Source organism: Neodiprion virginianus, chromosome 7, assembly GCF_021901495.1.
Source record: "Neodiprion virginianus isolate iyNeoVirg1 chromosome 7, iyNeoVirg1.1, whole genome shotgun sequence".
NCBI classification, from domain to species: Eukaryota; Metazoa; Arthropoda; class Insecta; order Hymenoptera; family Diprionidae; genus Neodiprion; species Neodiprion virginianus.
In genome coordinates, this window is record NC_060883.1 from 19751069 (window position 1) to 19774693 (window position 23625).

At 37.4% G+C, this 23625-nt stretch overlaps 1 protein-coding gene across 2 annotated transcripts in view; it reads left to right on the forward strand.

Annotated features, from left to right (window-relative positions):
- LOC124309365 (glutamate receptor ionotropic, kainate 2-like) overlaps positions 1-21947 on the forward strand; it is a 45736-nt gene extending 23789 nt beyond the window's left edge. For both annotated transcript variants that reach the window (XM_046772967.1, XM_046772968.1), the window contains 14 exons: positions 5593-5748; positions 8067-8257; positions 13922-14221; positions 14944-15063; positions 15987-16160; positions 16536-16754; positions 16830-17045; positions 17713-17797; positions 17895-18033; positions 18250-18387; positions 19156-19354; positions 19685-19916; positions 20473-20756; positions 21384-21947. In XM_046772967.1, the coding sequence (XP_046628923.1) occupies positions 5593-5748; positions 8067-8257; positions 13922-14221; positions 14944-15063; positions 15987-16160; positions 16536-16754; positions 16830-17045; positions 17713-17797; positions 17895-18033; positions 18250-18387; positions 19156-19354; positions 19685-19916; positions 20473-20756; positions 21384-21635 (2705 nt within the window). In that variant the 3' untranslated portion in view covers positions 21636-21947. The remainder of the gene's footprint in view (positions 1-5592; positions 5749-8066; positions 8258-13921; positions 14222-14943; positions 15064-15986; positions 16161-16535; positions 16755-16829; positions 17046-17712; positions 17798-17894; positions 18034-18249; positions 18388-19155; positions 19355-19684; positions 19917-20472; positions 20757-21383) is intronic.
- The last annotated feature ends 1678 nt before the right edge of the window (positions 21948-23625 follow it).

Sequence of the window (23625 nt, forward strand, 5' to 3'; positions counted from 1 at the left end):
AATTGTAAATCTGTTTTCTACATGATTTTTCAACCCTACGTTGCTTCCACTATTTATAATTCGTTGTTGCCTCAAGGTAAAAAACCAAGGCACAAATAAAAATCAATCGAATATCTCTGAAAGCGTGTAACGACATTCGTGCAATATCGGGAAAAAATGTAGGTTTCGATATGAAGATCGGTAGATCAAAGAAAAAATTACAATCTTGATAAAATCTTACGTTCATTTTTAAATAATCTTGAATGCTTTCTTTTTTTTTTACTGTCGAGAATACTCAATCGTACATCACTGATTGAATATCTAATTGATTTGATTTAATATTTGATCCATTCACTTGCAATAGATTATACTTTTGATCTCTGGATAGACCTTTTTTTTTTTTTTTTTTTTTTTCTTACAAAGGATATGATTTTGGATTTGGAAAATAGAATTGATAAACAATCAATATGTCCTTTCGTCAGTTTTAATTAGCAAATCTGAACTGCTCTCTTATAATTCCAATTCACTATTTATTTATTAGTATTTTTGCGGTCGAGTCAATCATTCAATCAACATCGGATTCATGCTTGAACTCGAGTCTTCAACCTTGCGTCACTTTTTCTTTGCGTCAAGCTAATTCTCGTTGTTGTATTCACCCGATTTCTGACAATTAGCGAGCTCGTTTTGTGTCATAATCGCTGTACTTGAAACCAGACGTGGCATTGTGTAACTTCTGTTCATTAGGTTGAATTCACGAACTGGTTTGGCGATTGTTTCGACACTGAGATCAACGCGTTAAAGCTCCAGAAATTTGCGCCCCGTCGCTCAAATATCAACAAAGACCAACTTCTCGTACGTTTGTAAAGTCGATTTTCGAACAAGTATTCGAAATTCAATTCAGCAAAGAAATAAAGTGAAGAAAGTTTTACAGAGACGATGTGTTATTTCCTTATCTCTGAAAATGTAGAAGAATTAAAATCGAAGGTGATTTAAAATTCGACATATCGAAAGAACGATTCGATTATTGTTGAACGATATTTTCACACTTGCATAAAATAAAACACAGTTGAAATGAAAATTGCAGGGATGTTCGATAATATCCAGAAAGTGTACTTTTTCTTTTATTCTCTTCAAACAATTGATTCTGAACTTGAACTTTTGTTGGAAGGCAATTTTTTTATTTACAATAAACGAAATATCTTTGTCACAGATGATTATCAATTGTTCGAATTAAAATATTCATTTTCTTTTTTTTTAATGATAACGAAGATTTTTTTCATCCAACTTCAACTGCGGTTTGTTGAAAAAAAATTAAAATTGATCGCAATAGAAATGCGGTTTTTTTTTAGATATTCCAAAATATCTTCCACGCTGGAATTTTCAAAAATGGACGATCATTCGCAAATTTTCTTTATTACGTTCAGTCTTTTCTCGTTCTGCAGTCACGGCGCATCGAAGAGATGAAACGGGGTCAATCCGGCTTAGAGTTTTTTTTTTTTTCTTTTTTTTTTACACGAAACGCAGCTTTCTTCGACAGTCTCGGCTTTTCCTCTCTCGATAGAAGCCGTTCTTAAGACATATTTCGATAAAAAACAATGAACAAAATTTCTTTTCGACTTACGATTCATTCGTAAAAAACAAAAAATAATAATTTGCTTCTTTTTTTAGCCTTGATTTTTGATTATTTATTTTATTTTTATTTTTCTTTTTCTCCCCCTCGTAAATTAGGCGAGAAAATTTATACGTCAAGGTGTATAATAAAATCAATGCGACGTGAATTTTCTTCCGTATCGAGAGAAAGTATAGACGAGAATTTGTCTGTTCTCGGCAGGTAGGCAACCTCTGCATATTCTCGCTGATGAAGACATACAGCGGCGCAGATTATTCGCGGCGTGCTGTTTCACCGAAACCCGAGTGCCTAGTTTTCGGGTCAACGTTGCTCTACGATCCTATCTCACCCTTATCCGAACGTGTAGTTGCAAACTGCAGCCTCCTCCCTCCCTCTCTCTCTCTCTCTCTCTCTCTCTCTCTCTCTCTCTCTCTCTCTCTCTCTCTCTCTGTCTCTATCTCTGAAATTGCATACCGGAAATTGAAATGCAGATGCCTGTGATAACGGGCATGAGTGCGAAATACCGTTTTACCGACTGAATATTACGACGAATTCGTGATATAATCGATCACCTAAATCACCAAACCCGAATAATAATAATTAAGAAAAACGGTCATACCTTTTTTTCAATTTTCACATTGCTCCATATTTCTTCAGCCAATTTTTATCATCGTGAAATTCAAATTTGCACCGAACAGCGTATTGTAAAATTTGAAAATATTTCTCTGATAATTTATTATCATCTTGTCCGTCGCTTATTTGTTGATTTGTTTATTTATTTTCTATTCGTCAACCGAATTCCATACGAAGATGAACTTGCCGAGATGATGATATTTTTCAAAATCAAATACTTCCAAGAAATATTTCTAACCAAGCCCTGCGGACATAGATTGGATGAGCTCGGAGAGTTTCTTTTCTATTTCTTTTCTTTCTGTATACATTCCTGGCTCGCAATCATTTCTCACTTTCGTCTCTGTCTGACTTTGAGAAATTTTTATCATAGGCCTCACGGAGAAGAACAATAATATTCGAAATTGAAGTGAGGCGGGGAAAAATTTTTTTTTTTAAAAATGGATGGATGGATGGTTGGATGGGGAAAAAAACTTACCACCCTTTTTTCGTACCTGCGAGAGATAAAAGTGGTAAAAGAAAGATAGAAAAAGTTTGCGACTTCGGAGATTAATATGCGTTACCTAGGTGCAGGATATAATGTTGGATTTTCTGACACATATATATGTTTAATGTATGTACTTATCATATATATATATATATATCATAGACCTGTGCTGTGTGACAAAAATTATTTATATAACCTATTTTTGTGATATATTCCCGCTCGTATCATTCTCAAGATGCTGTTCGTCTTTCGGGACGCGAGACTCGCGTCAACTTTCTTGGATATTTTTACTGCATGCGATTTGATGGTTTCATTGTACATATTGCAGAAGAGAAAGAAAGAGAAAAAATCATAGAAATTTCCAACAAACGTTATTCACAGATATTAATTTCTGTTCGGAAGTATAACTTTGGATGATTTTTTTTTTCTTTTCTTTCTCCAATTTTCTGATTACTGTTTTACAAAATACTTCATAAAACGCTGTCAGATCAGGAATACGTTATAAATGTGAACGCAAAGTTTTTATTCAAATTCGAAGACACGAGGTGACTAAAAAAAAAAAAAAAAGTACCTGCGTTTTGAGCGGTTTCATAAATTTTACCGAATCGTCGAGAATAAAATTATCGAACATCAAAAGCAAAATGGTATAAAATTTATGACAAGTCAACGAAATTCTTCCACATTCCGCGTAATGCCGAAATAACAAGTGAATCATTGTAAAATCCTTGCCGTTTCTGGGATCCTTGTAATTATCGGCATGTCTTTGTAATCCTTGTAATCTTTGAAATCCTTTGGTAATCCTTGTAACCTTTGCTGTCCGTAGAATCCTTGTAATACTTGCAATCTCTTTGCGACGCGTGTAATACTTGTGCAATCTCTGCGGAAATAACGCGAACTGAAATAATTTCATCTAAGTTGTTTTTTATTTTTTGTTTTTTTTTTTTTTTTTTTTTTTTTCCGTTCGCGTAATTTTTTTATCCGCAAACAATGGCGAGTTACACGGTTACAGGCTTACCGATATTGGAAAATTTATTACCCCGTGAATTCCGGAACGATGGAGTATATATACGCTAGACTAATAATTCGTCCCCGTGTCGTGGAATAATTACAATTTATACATGTATAGACGATTACGCAACCGGTGCGGGTGGACTGTGTTTGCACGTTCGCTCTATGCGAGCAACGCGGTAACGAGACAGAGAGCTAGGGCTTAGATGCGAAAGGCAAAAGAGCGGTCGAAAGAGCCAGAGGAATTAATAAACAACGAAGTTTGTATGCCCGACACGTGATTTGCACCATTGGAAATTCTTAACCCTGCGTTGAAAGTATATTTTTTATAAATAAACCAAATTCCGAGGGGTTTGTTACTATATAAAATTGGCGTACGCCGACTGCGATTACATTGATTGCCAAAGGATTGCAGGGATTACAAAGAGATTACATAGATTACAAAGATATTGAAAAGATTCTGTAGACATCAAGGATTACAAGGATTACCAGAATATTGTATTGGTTGAAAAAAATATTACAAGGCTTACAAAGACATGACAATAATTACCGAAGTTCCGGAGACGTGGCAAAGATTACAAATGTTACGATAATATTGCTAAAATCACAAGAAAATTACACGGATTGCAAATAGATCCCGAGGATTACAAAACGATTGCAAGTGATTGCAAAAATTACAAGGAATATCAAGGATTATAAGGTTAACATGGCGAATACAAAGAGAGTGAAAGAATTACGAACGATTACGATAAATTACAGATATCACATGAGATTGCATGTACAACGGATTACAAAACTGATTAAACCCTTGCCAATTTCTATCCATTTAGAGGAACCAGAAACTAATAAAACGGAACATAATTGATAAAAAAAAAAAAAAGAAAAACAGTACGATTTCGACAGAAAAAATACTACCAATAACGTGATATTTTTAAATTTATTAATAACTCAATTTTCTCCATCTAAATTTTGTCTGTTTAATCCGTTGATTTTGGAGAGAGATAAAAAAAAAAAAAACTATATTTTCAGTAACGACTGGGTAGAAGATTCAACAATGAATCACGATTGATGAAACTAATTCATCGGGTCAAATGAATTTCACATTTCGACGCGATATTTGTTGAACGGTAAATGTAACTTTTGCGATATTAAATGGTCCTGATTCATCAATTCCCTTGATTATTATACAATATCTCCCAATCGCCGATCCCTGCCAAGAATTTAAAATTGCATTTAGTGTGCCTCAAACTAAATTTCGGTAATGCATTACGGTACAGAAATGAGAAATCATTGCAAACAGATTGTAATTTGAATTTGTTTCCGCGTAAATGTAGAAATAAACTGATTACATTGCATATGTTTCAAAGAAATTCGAATAGCGTTGAACAGATGAACGGTTTTAAGGATTGCAAAATAAATGTGCGCGCAACAAACCCGCGGAAATACAAACTTTGATGGAAAAAAAAAAAAAAATGAAAAATAACTTTCAGGACTTTGTTTCACCCTCCTTGTAATTCTCCGTAAGAAAGTTTTCGGTTCTAAGGTTGTTCCCCTGAAATTAACGCCTCGAGTACGGATATTCAATACCGTATTTTCCACTTTTTTTGTAGCCTCTGGAAATTCGGATTGAAAAGTTGAATAACGATTATATTCCTCGAGAAATATGTTTTGAAAAAAATTGTACAACTATTAGCGAGATGTTGATTTAAGATGAGACGTATGTCGCTGAAATTTTGCAACATCGAATGAATACACAGTAAATTGAAAGCAAAAAAAAAAAAAAAAAACGTCGACGTTTTTCTCAGAAGAGAATAATTTGAAGCTGAATTTATCGATGTAAAATTGATGAATAAAAAAGATCCATCACTTATGATTTCAGGTGCGATATTTCACGGTAATGGGGAAGTAGAAACTGCGGTGTTGCATCACGCCGTAAAGCAAATACGGATGCATCGAACCACCGGTCAATTTGACCTGGAACCGATTATAAAAACGGTGGAAATCGATACCGATGGAATGGGTGCCGCCGCTGCCGGTGAGTGAATTAATACAAACACCCGAACAACAACAGGGACAATTTGTCACCCGGTATATTAAACGGACCTGAAAATATTCGAAACAATGCCTGTCGTCATAGCGACGTTCAACGATATCACGGATCTCACCTCACTGCGAAATATCGAACTTTTTACCCCAATGCTCTTTGCGTTTTGTTACTTTCTTACAAGTGCTGCGAAGAAGGGGAGGGAGGGGGGAGTACATTTTACTTTTTCAAGCCTCACTTTTGCCTCCGAGTGGTTCCTTTTCTTTTTTTTTTTTTTTTTTTTTATCAATCCCAATTTTCTTCTTCTTTTCTTTTAACAAGTACACTCGGGGACCATGAATCTGAGACGGATAATTTTTTACACCAGACAGTTACGTTGGCAACACTGAGAAAAAACAATGAAACTTGTTATTATTTTCTGAATTTTACAAGTCTCACGAAATTCTTTATCGTCGGATAAAGTCACAGTTAAATGGTGTACTACAGAAAACATTAATGCGTCGAAGGGAAAGCCGAACGACTTTGAAAATTGGAGTTCGAACGACACTTTCTCTCAATAAAAGCTCGAGTAGCGAACAACGTGCAAACGATCTTACGATTCTAAGTTCTGCAAGTATACCAATCGTCGTAAATCATTTTCCTAAAACTAGTATATTGGATTTGAAAATTTTGTATAGGGTATTACAGGAGAAATACGTGACTTTCAGACTAATTATGTATACAATTGAAAACGAAAAAACGCGGTGCAAGCTTTTCCTGAATTGGTGCAAATGACGAAAACCTCGTGATCAGGTGAAATTCTGTCGGTGTTTAGGTAAACTTGAGGACAATGAATCCGAGACGTCATATTTTTTACACTAGACAGTTACGTTGGCTACACTGAGAAGCCCACAGAGCCACAGGCGGCCAAGCGCGAAACAAACTCAATCTCAATAAACGTAACATAACCTATGACCGTCGAATCTAACCTTGGAATACGTGTCAATTCAACAAATCATTATCCCCGCGGTATTCTAATGTTACATTCGACGGTCATAGGTTATGTTACGTTTATTGAGATTGAGTTTGTTTCGCGCTTGGCCGCCTGTGGCGCTGTGGGCTTCTCAGTGTAGCCAACGTAACTGTCTAGTGTAAAAAATATGACGTCTCGGATTCATTGTCCTCAAGTTTATCTAAACACCGACAGAATTTCACCTGATCACGAGGTTTTCGTCATTTGCACCAATTCAAGAAAAGCTTGCACCGCGTTTTTTCGTTTTCAATTGTATACATAATTAGTCTGAAAGTCACGTATTTCTCCTGTAATACCCTATACAAAATTTTCAAATCCAATATACTAGTTTTAGGAAAATGATTTACGACGATTGGTATACTTGCAGAACTTAGAATCGTAAGATCGTTTGCACGTTGTTCGCTACTCGAGCTTTTATTGAGAGAAAGTGTCGTTCGAACTCCAATTTTCAAAGTCGTTCGGCTTTCCCTTCGACGCATTAATGTTTTCTGTAGTACACCATTTAACTGTGACTTTATCCGACGATAAAGAATTTCGTGAGACTTGTAAAATTCAGAAAATAATAACAAGTTTCATTGTTTTTTGGGAAGAATTTCATTTTTAAATAGAAAAACGAATTTCTGGATCCTGCAAATGAGGTCAGAGATTTTTTGGAATAAAATCAGTTTGGCTTCTTCAGCATATCGCAGTAATCGATGAAAATTAATCAAAGAGAATGTAAAAAAATATCATGATTTTTGCAATACAGGAAAATTGGTTATTTTTTTTTTTCTCTCAACCCCAACAAAATGTCACGAGTAACGTTACAGAAATGAAAAATTCACGTTATTTCATCTAATTGCAACTGAGTATTTTCGTAAGATTTTATTTCTCCATTTCGAAACTGTAATTCTCTGAACAGAAACATAAATTTTGTGAACGAATTTCAAGAAAGTAGTAGTCAACAGATTGAGCAAAACAAAAAACGAATCCAATCAAATCTTGGAAGGTTGTAATATGAACAAAAAATTTAAAAAAAAAAACTATCCAGAACTTGAGCATCTCTCATATTTTCACCTATAAATTGTATGTTCCTTTTCAGTTTCGCCGAAGATTTTTTGCACAACTTTTCCAACACATATTTTCCTTATTTATCAACTAGTAAATTTTTATAACTACACCCAATTACTTTTGTCTTACTATGGTAAAAATAAAATTTCTCACGCGCTCGATACAATTTTGCAGCCGATCTAAGACTAATTTCGGGTGGGATTTTTCAGCGGTGCTTGTTTAATTTTTTGACAACCGACCGTTTCAGCCTGCGAATTACTGGCCGAAGGTGTCGCTGCAATATTCGGACCAAAAAGTGCGTACACGAGATCCGTGGTCGCAAGTATCGCGGCTCATCACGATGTACCTCACATCGAGTATGCCTGGCGACCAGTCGAGGAATCAGAGCTCGAGTCAACAACCATCAACGTTTATCCACCCGGCAAAAACGTTTCCGAGGTTGGTTCAACAAATTAACGACTAAACACAATCGTTAAATCGCTGGCTTTCTTAGCGCGTTACCTTGAAAGTATTTTATACGCTTGATTTATCGTAGGGAATAAGGAGGAGGAAGAGATGGAATTTTTTTCCACGTATGTTGCATGAATCGTTTGGCAAAAAATAGGCAGTTTTTTTTTTTTTTTTTTTTTTTTTAATTGTTTTTCAAGGTTATCGTTTTTAAACTGTAATTTATCAAACGTTCTTTACTTTCATTTCGTTTTTTTTTTTCTTTAGAGTTTCTTTCTTAACTAATTCCATTGGAAAATCTTTGTACCTACAAACTATTTTCGTAAAAATTTTTCCTTACTGGAGTTAGTTTCAGATCATGTTATAATTCATTTTTCAAAACTTTCTCACAACTCAATTTATTACTCGTTTCCCTAATTTTCGTCTTTCTCGTTGTTTCCAATTGTGATTTGGAAATACATTTTCGATACGCAATTTTTCATTTTGAGTGGACGAATTTATTTACGAACATGTTTGAACTTTCAATCGTCCGTTGTGGTAAAAATCGATTTCCCCTCTCCTTCCTTTAACATTTGATCTGCAACTTATTTTCAAAGGTTCTTTATTCCGATCCTAATTAATTGTAAGTAAATTTTTTTTTACCAAAGTTTCGATTCTATACTTGATACAAATTCAATAAAAATTACCCTTGCACTGTTCTAGAACCAAATTATTGCCCGAACAAGATTCTTTCGAGAGAAAGAATTAGTAAAAATGGAATATTTTCAGTAATCAAAGATCTTAAGTTAACAGGGTGAAAAGACTTTCCTGTTTTCATCGTTGAATATTACATACAATCTAACGCCTATAAATATACTCACTTTTCTCTCTCTCTCTCTCTCCGTCAGTCTCTCTTCTCATCTTTCTTTCACCCTGTATTCGCCGAATTTCAAGAAACGAGGGCTCATTGTTCCGGAAGTTGAATTGTAATTGCAATGACGAGCGAAAATTCCGAGCCACTGCACAAGCTCAGCTCGTTTTATACGTACACCTTATTTATTTATTTGATCGTTATAATATTTATTTTTTATTTTTCCTCCTTTTATCCTTTTCCCTCCTTCCACCGTCGTACGTCAATATTTTTAATTTGATTTTCACTCAACTCACGCGTAACGTAAAGTACTTTGAATATATATTTTGACAAATTTACTTGCTTTCGAAGCTCCCGAAATTACCCGTTCGTTTCGTTCGTTCGTCCTTCATTCATTCGTTCGTTTCGACTCCTGGAGGTTTGGGCGCTTTTATAAATCTTTGTGAAATTGGCTGGAAGAAAAAAAAAAAAAAAGGAAAATAAACTGACAAGGAGAAGTAAAAAAAAAAAAAAAAAAAAAAAAAAAACAGAACTGAGGTGAAAAGTAATGTTGGAAAAAAAAAAAAAAAATCAGGGCAAATTACCGAACCTCCGTTATGCCTTCCTGTCGTTAAATAGCGATTACCAGCTCACGTCAAAAATTACCTCACATAATGGCGCAGAAGCTTTTAGGAAAAATTCTTATACACCGTGCTGAGTAAATATATATTACGTAATGTCTGTGAATATTGTGGAAATATTCTTTTTCGCAAGCCATCGCGTTATAACGGTCAAGGAAACACAATAGCGGATGGCAACGTTTGACAGAAGGGGTGAGAAAAAAACAAAGAAATGGAAGGAGAAAAAAAAAAAAAAACGTTCAACGTAGCGAATGAAAATACGAGTGGGCAATTTTTTAAATTCGCACACATCTCGGTTTATGCGAATGAAATTTTAAACGAAATTTTCAGTCAATTTCTGAGCTTATTTCGTTACTTTTTATATCGTTGAATCTGCATTATTACGAAAATTCGAAAAGTAAAAGAATTTTCAGACGTTTCGAAAGTCTTCGATGTCGTTTAATTTTTTTATCGGCAAAACAATTCCGCGTGCTTCTTTTCGCTTCTCGACGTTTCGTGCGTTTCAATGCGACGATTTTGTCGGTTCGGAATGTTTATATCGTCGATTTAACGCTCGGCTTTATTTCGTTGAAGAAACGATTGAGACTACATCAAACCTGTCGTGATTCAATATAAAACCGGGTTTGTACAACGGTAACAGCCCTACGATAAAATTCACGGTGCCACATAAAGACTCGGACGATCTTGTTTACAATTGTTATACTTCTCGACTTGGGTACTCGTACAGCCCGTACAGTCTGGTAAAAAGAAAGATTAACAATTATTTGAACAAATAATACGACAATAAAAAACAACGATAATTGCAAGATAAGTGTTTAAATGTGAAAATTCGTCTTACGTCTTGCCAAAAAAATTTATTGAAAACGAAAATGAAGCAAGATTCAATCAAGAAAAATAATCATACCATTCGATTCAATTGCTGTAAAGTTATTTATTGATAATCATTTATTTTTTTTTTTTTTTTCATACAACCAATTACGATCACATTGAATCACAGTTTTCGAACCGTATTAATCGTTTCGTTGTTGTTGTTATTGTTATTATTATTGTTGTTGTTGTCGTTGTCTACGCGGATTTTTACATCATATCCTAATAAAACGTAATCAATTCAGAAAGCATACAGTATGAGTCTTTCCTCTCGGTAACAAAAAAACCCAATCCACCCTAGTTACGTGCATTGTTATATATATATATATATATATATATACATGCCCGCAATTTTATCGCGAGTTATCTCAGAGCGGAACGTGAGTCAAACGTGAGGAATTTTACGACTAAACAGGAGATAAGAGGCATCTAGCTGATATGAGATGTATATATATATATATATATATATAAGATTCAGTAGAAACAGGCCAATAATCTTATGTCTCGTAACTGCGGAGGGATGCTGATTTTCTGTTTACCGCGAGTTTCTTACGAGACTTTTTTTTTTTTCATTCCGCGACAAGTTTCAGCACAGGAAAAAACATCGGTTACGTGTTTTTTTTTTTTTTTTTTTCGACCCACGAGCTTAATCGTTCAAAGAGGTAAAAACCACCCCTGAAGCTCAGCCCTAAGAATCGTTGTTTGTTGTTGTTCTTATTTATTTATTTGTTTTTTACTGTTTTCTTTTTTAAAGGCTTTCTCAACAACGACGCGAAACTATTTTGATAAAACAAACTGGGCGGTAATATCCGCATCCCTTATTTTTTTCGGGTCAATTTTAGGGGTGGTTCTTACCCCTCGAACGGCCGGATTAGCACGTGAGAAAAAGAAACTACGTCGTCTGATTTTTTTTGTATTCTCGCTGGCTTTTTTTTTTTTTTTTTTTTCATCCACTTCCAAGCCGATCGACGCGGCTGCGTTAGCGCAGTTTTTTTTTTTTCTTTCGTCTTCTTCTTCTATCCTTTTTTCGACCAACCTCACGCTCAGCTGTACCTACACGGTGTAAGGGATTTAATTAAATCCGAGGCGACGTACTCAGCTTTCCAACTTTTGTTTTTTCTTCAACATTTTTCCCCCGCCTCGCCCCCACCTCACCACGGTCGTTTCCTCGATTACTCAAGAGCTGTAAAACCGTCCGTATCGGCCAATAAAATTGTAATCGGAATTCTCGTAAATGTTCGTATATTATATGCATATGTATATGTAATGTATATGTGTACACGTGTATTATATGTACTTGTATGATAACTGTATCGTAGGTGTAAATGTCCTCGGGATATCGGAAACGAGCCAAAATTGACACCGAATATTTCCTTAGTATCGCAGAGGAACAAGAAGATGAAAAAAAAAAAAAAAGAAACAAAGTAAAATCGTTCGCGAATCAACGTGTGGAATTGAAAATGAAGAAATTTATTTCCTGTGAAACAGAATCGAAGAGAATAATTTTTTTACGAAAATTCTTTGATATAAAAAAGTCTGTAAACCAATTCTCTTACAAACAAAACAATTTTCAACGGTAGGTGATGAAAAGTTTTTTGAGAATGGTCAGATTTTTATTTTTCTTTCTTACCGTTCGTAAGAACCATTGAAATTTATCGATGCGTGTCAGAATTAAGTACGATCGGCTCTTATATCGACGAACAGAGGTCGCGACACGTATTTTTCAAAACGTATTTTGTCTCAATTGGTGGTATTTTGGAGATTGTAAAATTACCATTTGAATAGAATCGAAACGAAATATTTATAGACTTCTTTTCAGCAATCCTGAAAACTGATTCAAGCTGAAATATAATATCAGATAATTTTATGATTCTGATAAATATGTTCTCTCGAGCTTTCCGATGAAATATACGTGGACATACCTCAAGTTTCGGTTCAAACCGTAACACGCGACTCGTGAAAATCGATGAAAAAAACGAAAAGGTAAAGAAAAAAAAAAAATTCGAATAGCTAGAATTTTTTTTTTCTCTACATACGTATATTTTATTCGCCAATATCTCCACCCTTGCGCGTAGAAGCAAAGTGCTCCGGTTTCCAGTTGAAATCGACGGATTAAATTATCCGCGAGAGAGCTGCATGAATTTATACGTGTATACGTATGTACGCATATACATATATATACACAAATGTATGTACGTTATAACACATGCCAGAATTCACGTACATGATAGACCCTTTATGTATTATAAGTGGTATGAATTTTGAGAGTGACGAGGGATGCAAGCGAGTTAACAACATAATATAGCTGTCGACTGAGGAAAATTTTACTTTACAATTTTTCAATTTTTTCAATTTTTTTTTCTTCTTTTCTTTCGAATTTTCACTCAGAGATAGAGCGAGAGAGGAAAAAATTGACTCGCCGCTATATCGGATATAAAATATAGCTGAAAGCCGTGATAATATTCATGATTTATATTTACTCTATCTCTATGCATGTAACTGTGTGTTTTATTTATAATCGTTGAATCTGCAAAGATTCGTCAAATGACAATCGGACGAATGAAATACGACAAGATCGAGCGTGGTTGGAATTGAGAAATTGACGGTTAAATTGATGTGAATTTTAATTGGAAAGAAAATCTCCTCGATACGTGAAGAAGAAAATTGAACGGACAAATGCCTGTTTTTGATCGTTTGTTCTTTCGTATTTTTTATAACGGAATTCTAACGAATTGAGACTCATTTCCCGTGTAAATGGATTTATTGTTAGTCCAACTTTCTCAAAACGAATTTTCCACAAAGCGACACAAATTTATCAATTTTAATCCATCACGATTTTACACGCAGCTTGTATTTACAAAATTTTTTCGCAATTACGTGAAGATGAATAACTAAAAACAGAATTTCATCTTGGGCAATTTTCATTTCATTTTTTTTTTTTATTATTCGAGAATTCATTCAGAGACAACTTGAGCCATTTAAGATTGATCAAAATGAGACGAAAGGTACGTTTTTTTAAATAAAAATAATGAAGTAAAATAACGCTAATATATACGTTAGAACACTACTCATAATGTTGCTTTTTTACTTGTTACAAAACTTGTTCGATTAAAATTCAGCCCGACCGACTTTAGTATCAATTTTTTGGAATTGTTTGTTTAATTGTACGCAGATTGTCGTTTCTTTTTTTTTTTTTTTCTTCTTCCAACAATAAGAATCGAAAATCCTATTTTTCTTGATGAGAAACGAAAAATCTTGCGTTTCGTATCGCGATCTTACAGTAGCGAATAACGCGAAGTCTCTTGTTGTCTTCCTCAGGCGATAGCAACACTGATAACGGCGATGCCCTGGAAGCAGTTCATCGCGATCTATGAAACTGACGACGGTCTCTCGAGGATCCAGGACGCGCTGAAGCTTCACGGGCCTCAGGATGATCCGGTGACTGTGAGACAGCTCGGCGAAGGACCGGATTACCGTTCTTTGTTCAAAGACGTCGCGACGTCGCGTGATATAAACATACTTCTTGACGTCGAGTACGATAATCTGATACCTGTTCTCGAACAGGCGAAACAAGTAAACCTGATGAAGGATTACTACACCTACATAATTTCCGGCTTGGTAGGAGGATTTTGAAAAATTTTGTAAATTATCACAATCCCAAGTTTCAAAGTGCCCAGAATTGTGTTTCGCGATTATTTGACCATTTTTCGTCTTTTATTACAATACCGTTCTTTATATTTCGTTATTACGTTTATCAGATAAGAGAAACCAGAAAAACGGGAATGTGTTAATTTATTTGTTTGTATTATCTTCAAATTTGCACTGTCATCGTTTTAATGTATATAGAAATGAAATTGCGAGTCGAAATAGAATAGAATGAATCGATCCGAAGACGGGAAATATAAGTTGCTTAATAGACTTTCATTGCCTTGACAAAACTGCTCGGAAGCCAGTCTATAACTTTCCGGTTTCTCTATTTCTTTTTTTTTTTTTTGTTTTTTTGTTTTTTTTCTCGTTTCTCCTGATCTTATCTCTTGAGTAGCATCGAGACAGGCGACGAAGAGATAAAAACAAAATCGAAGAAAAAGGAAGAGAAGAAATGGGCGGATACTTGAACTGAACGCTCTATATAAAATACTCCGAACTACGAAGAAGAATAAAAGCACCGGAAGCAGCTCCAGATGTACTGGAATTGACAGTGCTTTTCTATTTTTCTAGCTTCGTTTTTGTTTTCATTTTATTTTTATTTATTTATTTTTTTCTTTTTTGTTTTCATACCCTGCTTCTGTTGAGACTCGGACTCTGTTTTCTCACGGTGCGATTGTTTCTCCGTTCTACAGAATTTTCCGGATGATCGGATCATCGAGAACTTCAAGGACTCACCGGTTAATATCACCGGACTCGGACTCATGGAAGACAGAAAGGACGAACTGAGAGATGCCCTCAAGCTCGACGTCAGGGTTCGTAATTATTTAAAACTACTCGAGTGAAATAAGCTATGTATTGAAAAATACAATCGTTACAGTCTCCTCGGGCAGTTAATAATGTCCTTTTCAAACGAAATTGTGTCTCTCATTTAACCCGTACAACGATACTCGCTCAGTGTTATCCTCAGTACGAAGATAATTGGCATATTTTTTTTTTTCGTTTTTACCTTTATTCGATGAATTAATTTTCGTTATTCACAACACGTCGTGTTTCAAATCAATATGCATCTTGGTACAGAAACCTTGACCATAGTATCTCGTTTCTGCGAAAATTTCAAATTCTTTGCCACGTTCGACAATTCTCGACCGAAAGATGTGTCCCTCTTTATTTTTGTCGGGTCTCGTGTCAAATTTCTGGGTAATGTCTTCATTAATCCCTCGGTGGACAACAGGCGAGGCACTGTTTCGAGGCTTGTGATATTGTTCAATTTTGTCCGAGTTCCAGTCCACAATACAACAGTGCTGAAATACATCTCATACCCCTGGCGAACGACGAGGGGCACTTACGAGCAGCTGACGGTCACCTTAATTTTCGTTTCATTAACCTCAGTCCCACGTTTACATCGACGAAATTATATTAAAAAAAAAAAAAGAGGAAAATGTTATCTCGCTCCGTGCACGCTGCGCATTGTTTGAAAAAAGGGTTGTTGTTCCTTGTCAAAAAGTTTCAGCGGATAACCGCGGCAGGAATACAAATTTTCATTATTTTCGTAGGTCATCGCGACTTGGAATAGTTTTTGCGCAAACGTTGCACTGTTTTTTCTTGTATTTTTTTTTTTTTTTTTTTCAATTTTCTACATTACTTTTTGGCGAGAAAAAATCTTTTTCACGAATTTGTGTGGAAACTCGAGAATATAGTAAGCTCGATATCTTACGGATCTCATTAATAATTTCAGGTTGAAGACGCCCTTCTTTACGACGCTCTTTTACTCTTCAAGAAGGCGTTGGACGCGCTGAATTTGGCAAACATTGATGCAGATTCACCATTCGATCTTGTGCCAGTACCGCTGGCTTGCAATTCCGTGGAAAAATATTCGGCAGGACGCAATTTGACCGAGGCGATACGCTCCGTGAGTATAAACACGTAACGGGTGTAAGATTCACGAGGTAATTTATCAATGGTCGATTATTCGACATCGGAATAGAATATCTCGTTTCCTTACCGTCGGTAAAGAAGATGCAGTCTTATCAACTCGTCTCAAGATGTATCGGGTGAATTCGTTGGCATACCACCGGGGGTCCTATTACCGACACTCGTCATCTCTTGAAATCTTCTCAACTTCTGAAGAAATATTTCAAGGCATGGATATTCGTGCCGATCGCAAATATTCTCGCAGTTGAAAATATGTCTGAACATTATGGGGAGTTACCGATCGAATTTTCGGTCGGTAGTCGCCTTCTTTACCGACTGAATGCGTCCCGCGTTAATTTGAATTTGAACCTAGGAAACTCGAGTCGACGAGCTGACCGGTCCGATGGAGTTTGATCAGTTCGGACAGAGGCAAACGTTTCAAATTCACGTGTGGGAGTTTTACCTGGACAGGTACCAGACCATCGCTATTCAGGACAATGAAGGATTCAGGCTGACTCGGTCCGCCCAGGAGCGGAAGGATGACATCGAAAGTAAAATTAAGATCAATCGCTACAAAGTTACAACAAGAATCGTAAGTCTGGATCTCCTTGCATTGATAGACATTCGGCTGGAACCGGATTGCAGACTAAATGGTGTCCGTCTACAGGGTCCGCCGTACTTTATGGAAATTCCCAAGGATTCAAACGAAGGTATCGTTATCAAAGAGAAGCGATACTACGGATACAGCGTCGATCTTATCCACGCGATATCTGAGCTCCTTAATTTTGATTACGAGTTCGAGTTGGTGCCCGACGGTAACTACGGTTCATACAGCGATGTCAACAAGACCTGGGACGGGCTTGTCAGGCGCTTGCAAGATCGCGTGAGTCAATTTTTGAGAAGAAATAATGGAGCGAGGATGATGAGGAAAGGTCATGAAACAGGACAGGACGATTTGAACTAAAATCTTTGCGAGTGCTCTTGGGCCAAAATGAAGAAACTCGTGTTTCGGCGTTTCACCGAGGAAGAAGGTGTCCCAGATCGATCTCTCCGATTTGATTCCTTTCGTAATACGCTATAGTAGACTGAAAACTAAGTGACAGGTATTTTTTTTTTTTTTTTTATCTGCCATTGAACACTTTAAGGTGGTAAAACCACCTTCCAAAGTAAGGAATGTCAAGGGGGGATTTGGCAGATAAAAAAAAAAATACGTGTCGCTTAGTTTCTAGTCTACTATAACATATTAGAAATGAAATCAAATCGGAGAGATCGACTTGGAATACCCTTCTTGTTGGTGGGTATTCAATAGGGAGGAAAGAAAAATCGGAATCTGTTAGATAATGTGGTGTACCGTAAGTTTTAAATTTTCTTATTCTCATTGACAAGCGCCCACTCACTGAAACGACGAAATACCGATGCATTTATTTTGACCCAAGAGTGTGTCAAATTATATTTGATAAAATCGGTCTGTCCTACTTCATGTGACCTCACCCTGTGAGTGAGATACTCTTTATACGTTTCACTGAACGGTTTTGACTTCGTAATTTCAGGAAGCTGACTTGGCCATTTGCGATCTGACAATTAACCACCAGCGGGAATCGGCCGTCGACTTTACAATGCCCTTCATGAACCTTGGTGAGTTGGTAAAACCGACTGGCGAAATTACTCAGGTTTACAAATGGTTTCTCGATCCTGCTCTCTCACGTATCCGTCTCATCTCGTTTTCATACAGGTATCAGCATATTACACAAGAAGCCGGAGACTAAACCACCGGATCTTTTCTCCTTCTTGTCCCCGTTCACCACCGATGTCTGGATCTACGTCGCCACTGCCTACCTGGCCGTTTCCCTCGCATTATTTTTCCTCGCCAGGTTGGTCAAATTTTATGTTCGAATATCAGAAACGATTTTAGTCGTCGAGAAAAAAGAATTTACGAACCGTCCCGAAAATTGTCGAACATTCGAAGACCTATTTAGAGTTTCAACCCTTCGGACTGACGCAATGTACTACAAAATGGTCGAACTCGATTTCGATAATTTCAAGTTTCGACCCTTGAGTATGAAAATACAGACAAAGCATGGTTTCAGAATCGCTCCGGGCGAGTGGGACAACCCTCATCCTTGCAATCCGGACCCTGAAGAATTGGAGAACAGTTTTAACTTGATGAACTCGATGTGGCTCAGCATCGGGTCACTTCTGCAACAGGGTTCAGACATTCTACCGAAGTGAGCCTTCGCCTGTTGGTTTCTTTCGATGTTTTCTTTTCCCATTCTCTGTCACCCGGCAATTAACGCTTCTCAGCTGACTCTGTGGCTTCCTGGGATGCAAAACATGGCAAAGAACCCAGCGGAAGAGATCGGAAGCCGTTGGCGTTCGCGAACCGGAAGAAGAGCCTCACCTGTTTGTTCCCCAAATTCACTTTCGTTTCCATGATCTGCGACCACCGCGACCTTATACCCAACTTATGCAGACGGCTTCTCATACTCGGATTCCTATCATTTCCCCGTCCATATACCCAGCATGACGTGTGTTCTCATCCAGTCAGCGAGAGAGTAGGTACAATTAACCTTAACGACGGTGTGTTTGCCGGACGCATTTGAGGCGGCTTACCACTTATTAGCGTGTCATCCCGGCGGCTATTTGTTGCCTGCAGCCGAGCTTGTTTACTCGGCGTATCCACGCTCCTGCACATGCAGGTGACGCTCGGTTAACCCGACTCCTATAGCGCGGCTGTCCGAAGTCCCGAAGCCGAGTTGGTGGTACCGCAGCACCAAGACGATGTCTGTCGCGTCGACGGTAATGCCGGTCCCTCAAATGCCGAAGACAAACATACGGTAAAAGTTTACACAACGATCATGGCTCGGCTAATTAGTGAAGGACTCTCGTAATTGCGGTGGAGCATCGTATCCACCTTCGCGTCCTTGAAACATCCGTTGGACGCTCACGCAGGCCTGAATGTCCGTTGAATTGATGACACTTAAGGCCGTTCACAGGGCACCGTCGATCCGCATGGTGGCTGGAATGTGGTGGTTCTTCACCCTGATCATGACCTCGTCCTACACCGCGAACTTGGCCGCCTTTTTGACCGCCGGAAAAATGGGCGACAGTATAACCAGCGCCGAGGATCTGGCCACGCAGTCCTCCATCAAGTATGGAGCTGTCGACGGCGGATCCACGTCCATGTTCTTTAAGGTACACTGTAAAAAATTGACGATGTTAAAATAGACCAAATAGGTCACCGGTGTGGGCTACTATATGAAACAATTCTCGTGGTCAATTCGGAACTTGAACGTCAGACAGTGTTGGATTGACGACAAGTAGTATTCGATTGACATGAAATAATGTTAGACTGAAACTGCAAAATATTGAATACTGTCCACACCGCGTGTTGTTGTTGTTTTTTTCTTTTTTTTTTTCCACTCTGCAGATGCGGTGAAACGCTGTGAAACTGTGCGATAAATGTTTCTCGCGCTGACGGAGTGACGAATCAATCATGCGGTGACCATTTTTTTCCTAATATAGAATTCGAGCAACTCGGTTTACCAACGGATGTGGGCTGCTATGATGGAGGCCAGACCCAGTGTTTTTACAAAGGACAACGCCGAGGGCGTTAAACGCGTACTTGGCGAAGACAGCAAGTACGCTTTCATCATGGAGTCCACCTCCATCGAGTACCACGTAGCAAGAAGCTGCAACCTCGAACAGATCGGCGGGTTTCTAGACAACAAAGGATACGGCATTGCCATGCCTTTGAGTAAGGATAAAAATTATTATATTTTAACCATCACTCAATGATCCCGAATCGTTGGCTTGTCGCCAATCGTTGCGATGAATTTTCTATTAGCGTATCGTCATCTTCGTGTAGGTAATATTCTCTCCTGGTAAGAAAAAAAAAATTAAATTTTCTTCGTCAACTCGGAAACCCAACATCAAATTGCGTTAGATCGTCATGAAATTATAGGCTATGCAAGTTCACAGCGCGTTTTTCTTACAGTTTACTAATTTTATTGTACAGAGCCGTAAGAAGAAAGACATCCCAAGTCGATGTCGCCGACTTAGATTATTTTGTAATATGTTATAGCAGGCTAATCTGTTTACTGGTTTTTAGTTTACTGTAACATATTACAACAGAAATCAAATATGAGAGATCGACCTGGAATACCTTGGAATAATATTCGACCTTTCAATTGAATCGAATGCTAAGGTTCGCCAACGTTTTGTTGGTACTTTTCCGATGTATGGTTGGTGCGTAGATCTCCATCTGATGTCTTGTTCTCCGCTTTTCCGATTCACCTTCCCTTCTTCTTCAGACTCACCGTACAGAACGTTGTTCAGCGAGGCGGTACTGAAGCTCCAAGAACAGGGTGTCTTGCAAAAGTTGAAGGACAAGTGGTGGAAGGAGAGAGACCTAAACCCAGAGACAGCAAAATGCAACAACACTGGCGAGGCGACGGATGACTCGGACGAGCTTGAGCTCGGTATAGCAAACGTCGGTGGTGTCTTCCTCGTTTTGATGTGCGGCGTTTCGGCAGCTTGCGTAGTAGCGATCCTCGAGTTCCTCTGGAACGTCAGAAAAGTCGCCGTCGACGAAATGGTCAGTCTTGTCTGCTAACGCGTGGCTTATTTCGCTGCAGTCGCTTTTTTACTGTGCCAGGAGCGGAGTTGAAGTGCCGAAAGCGTCTAATTTCAAATTATTCGGTGGTGAAACTTGAAATAAAGATATCAAACTTTGGAGAAACAACCAAGTTTCGAACGGTCGGAAACCCGACGGCTCAAAGTACCGAAATGCAATATTCAGAAAATTAAAATTATGATTGAGCAAAGTTCCGATGGAGCAAAATTCGAAAATTAAAATGCAATCACACAGCGTGGTTTACTCGACGATTGGGTGTAAAAAAAATGAGAAAAACCGAAAATCAGAATGTCGAAATTCCAAAACAAAGAAAGATCAAAGTGGTGAAATATCACCAAGCCAGAAATTCACGGAACTGAACATCTTTGATCATCCGGAATTTCAACGTTACGAACTTTTTAATTTTCTCATTTTGGCACTTTTGGAACTATGAGCGTCGGGTTTCATACCATACGAAACTTGGTTGTTTCTCCAAAGTTTGATATCTTTCCTTCAAGTTTCACCACCAAAAAGTTCGGAATTTTGCGCTTGCCAAACTTTTCAAATTTCAAATTTCAACCCCGCTCCCTTTGCAATATTAATTTCCAGGTGACACCGTGGGAGGCCTTCAAGGCCGAGTTTAAATTCGCGATCAATATTTGGGCCGAGACGAAACCGGTCAAGGTCGCAAAGAGCAGCAACAGGAGTTCCACTTCCGCTTTGCACACCGGCGCTGGACCGGGAAGAGCAGCATCCGTTGCCAGGTCGCTCGTAGGTTCCTTCCTCAGGCTCGATATGATCGACAAGTTCGAGAAGGACAACACATCGAATACCAGAACTGGAAATCAGAGGAACAATTGAAATTTCGTTTGATCATTATTATGACGTTAGTTATTGATACTTTGAATGGCTTCAAGCGTAATCGTGAAATATTATATAACGCATAGTATTTAGTATTTATACACTGATACGATATCTTATAGTCTGGTTTGGGAAGCTACCTATAACGTTTTTATTTTATTACATTTTTTTTTTTTTTCTTGCTTTCCGGAATTCCAAACGACAAGTAAACGACTAAACATCCCACCAGAGTCGGGTGACTCTGCCGGGCAGGAATAAAAAAAGGAAATGTGTGGTATGAAATGAAATTAAATAAAAGCTGCGTCATTTGTCTGTATCGTTTTTTTTTTTTTTTATCGTCTCGAACATAATACGGCGGTGTGTAATATACTGCTGTATATTTTACGGTGTCCATAGACAATGCATCCTGTTTATTCTTCCCCGCGTTTTATAATCCGTAATATATCTGTCAACCGCGAGTTTGCGGTCGAGAACCGCAACGCGATGGACCAAACTCGACTACAAAAGCGCCGACTTATATAATATATATACATCATTTTCATCCGACAGCCGTACTTGCAACAAGTATCGCATCGCTCTGTACAATACGCGTTAGTGTAGATGAAGGGAAAATAGTTTTGCAAAAATTGCTGCTGGATTGGGAGATAAGAAGAAAACAACAAAGAAGAAAAAAAAAAAAAAAACAAACAGATTTGCCAGAAAATTAAATTCATCGTTTAATAGATCTCACGATTATAATTTTATTCTTCATTACGACTGACAAGACATTTTCCAATCATTTAATCGATGAAAAATCGAGCCAACGAAAAGAAAATGGAAAAGGAAAGTTGTTTCCTTGTTTTTTTTTTTTTTTTTTTTTTTATCTTGTATCATTCAGACAGCGGTGAGTCAAGATTTAAAAACGCGCGAGGTTCAAATTCCAACTCGAGACGATTGTAGTTTTGAAAATTTGATCGGCGGCTTCGTACTTTCAAGTCATCCAGCGAGCTCTGCGGGTCTAGCTATTTTAGGTATGTATTATTATATCAAAACTGGACGGTTCGTGTAGAGTGAGATAAGAGAGAGAGGGAGAGAGAGAGAGAGAGAGAGAGAGAGAGAGAGAGAGACAGAGAAACGAAATACACATGAAACAAACTTGATATTAATTACCCTCAGGCTCGACGTATTAATGCTTTTTTCCTAAGAGATAACGGGTCAAAAGTCAACCTCTAAATCACCCGGTCGCCGTGGAGGTATGAGGATATTTTCGATAAGCCCTTTGACGAAAACCGCCCCGCAATCCAGCGCCTTGAAACTGAGTTATGCGCGTCTTTTATACACGTGGATGCATACGCCAGGACAGTTGTAATTTTTGGAATGCGTATTTTGATGACAATCAACTAGTTTCGAATTACATTTTATTTTGTCCGGATATGTAGACACGTTTTTTTTTTTTAATTTATTTGTTTATTTTTTTTTTCTTTCATCACTTTTATCTTCGAGGATTTTCTCAAAAGTTAGTCCTCGGAGTTTTCAAGTATTATTCCATCGAACTTGTATCGAAATGCTTTCTTCATTGCTCTGTAGAAAGAGAAGAAAAAAAAAATCAATATTCGCAAATTTTTTTTAACCATAATTCTGGGAAATACTTCGTTGATATATATCGAAATGATTTTTTCAAGTGGGTTCCGGTTTCTTTTTTAATTCCAAAGAAGTAATTGCCAAGTTTTCTTTTTACCAGACATTATTTATTTCTCATTCAAATCTCTCCAAGTTTTCTACTCACAAACGGTTAAACCGCGTTAATTGACTTATTTTCTACTTTTTTTCTTTCGCAAAATAAAACGGAAATTGCAGATAAACCTAGAAACCAGTAGAGGATATTACAGATACCTTGGACTTTATTTTCTCAAGTATAAAGCTTTTTATACAGATAAATTAGTATGAGGAGAAAAAAAATAAAAAAATTGCAATTCGAATGTCTCGAAACAGGGATCTTCGTACAGTTCAT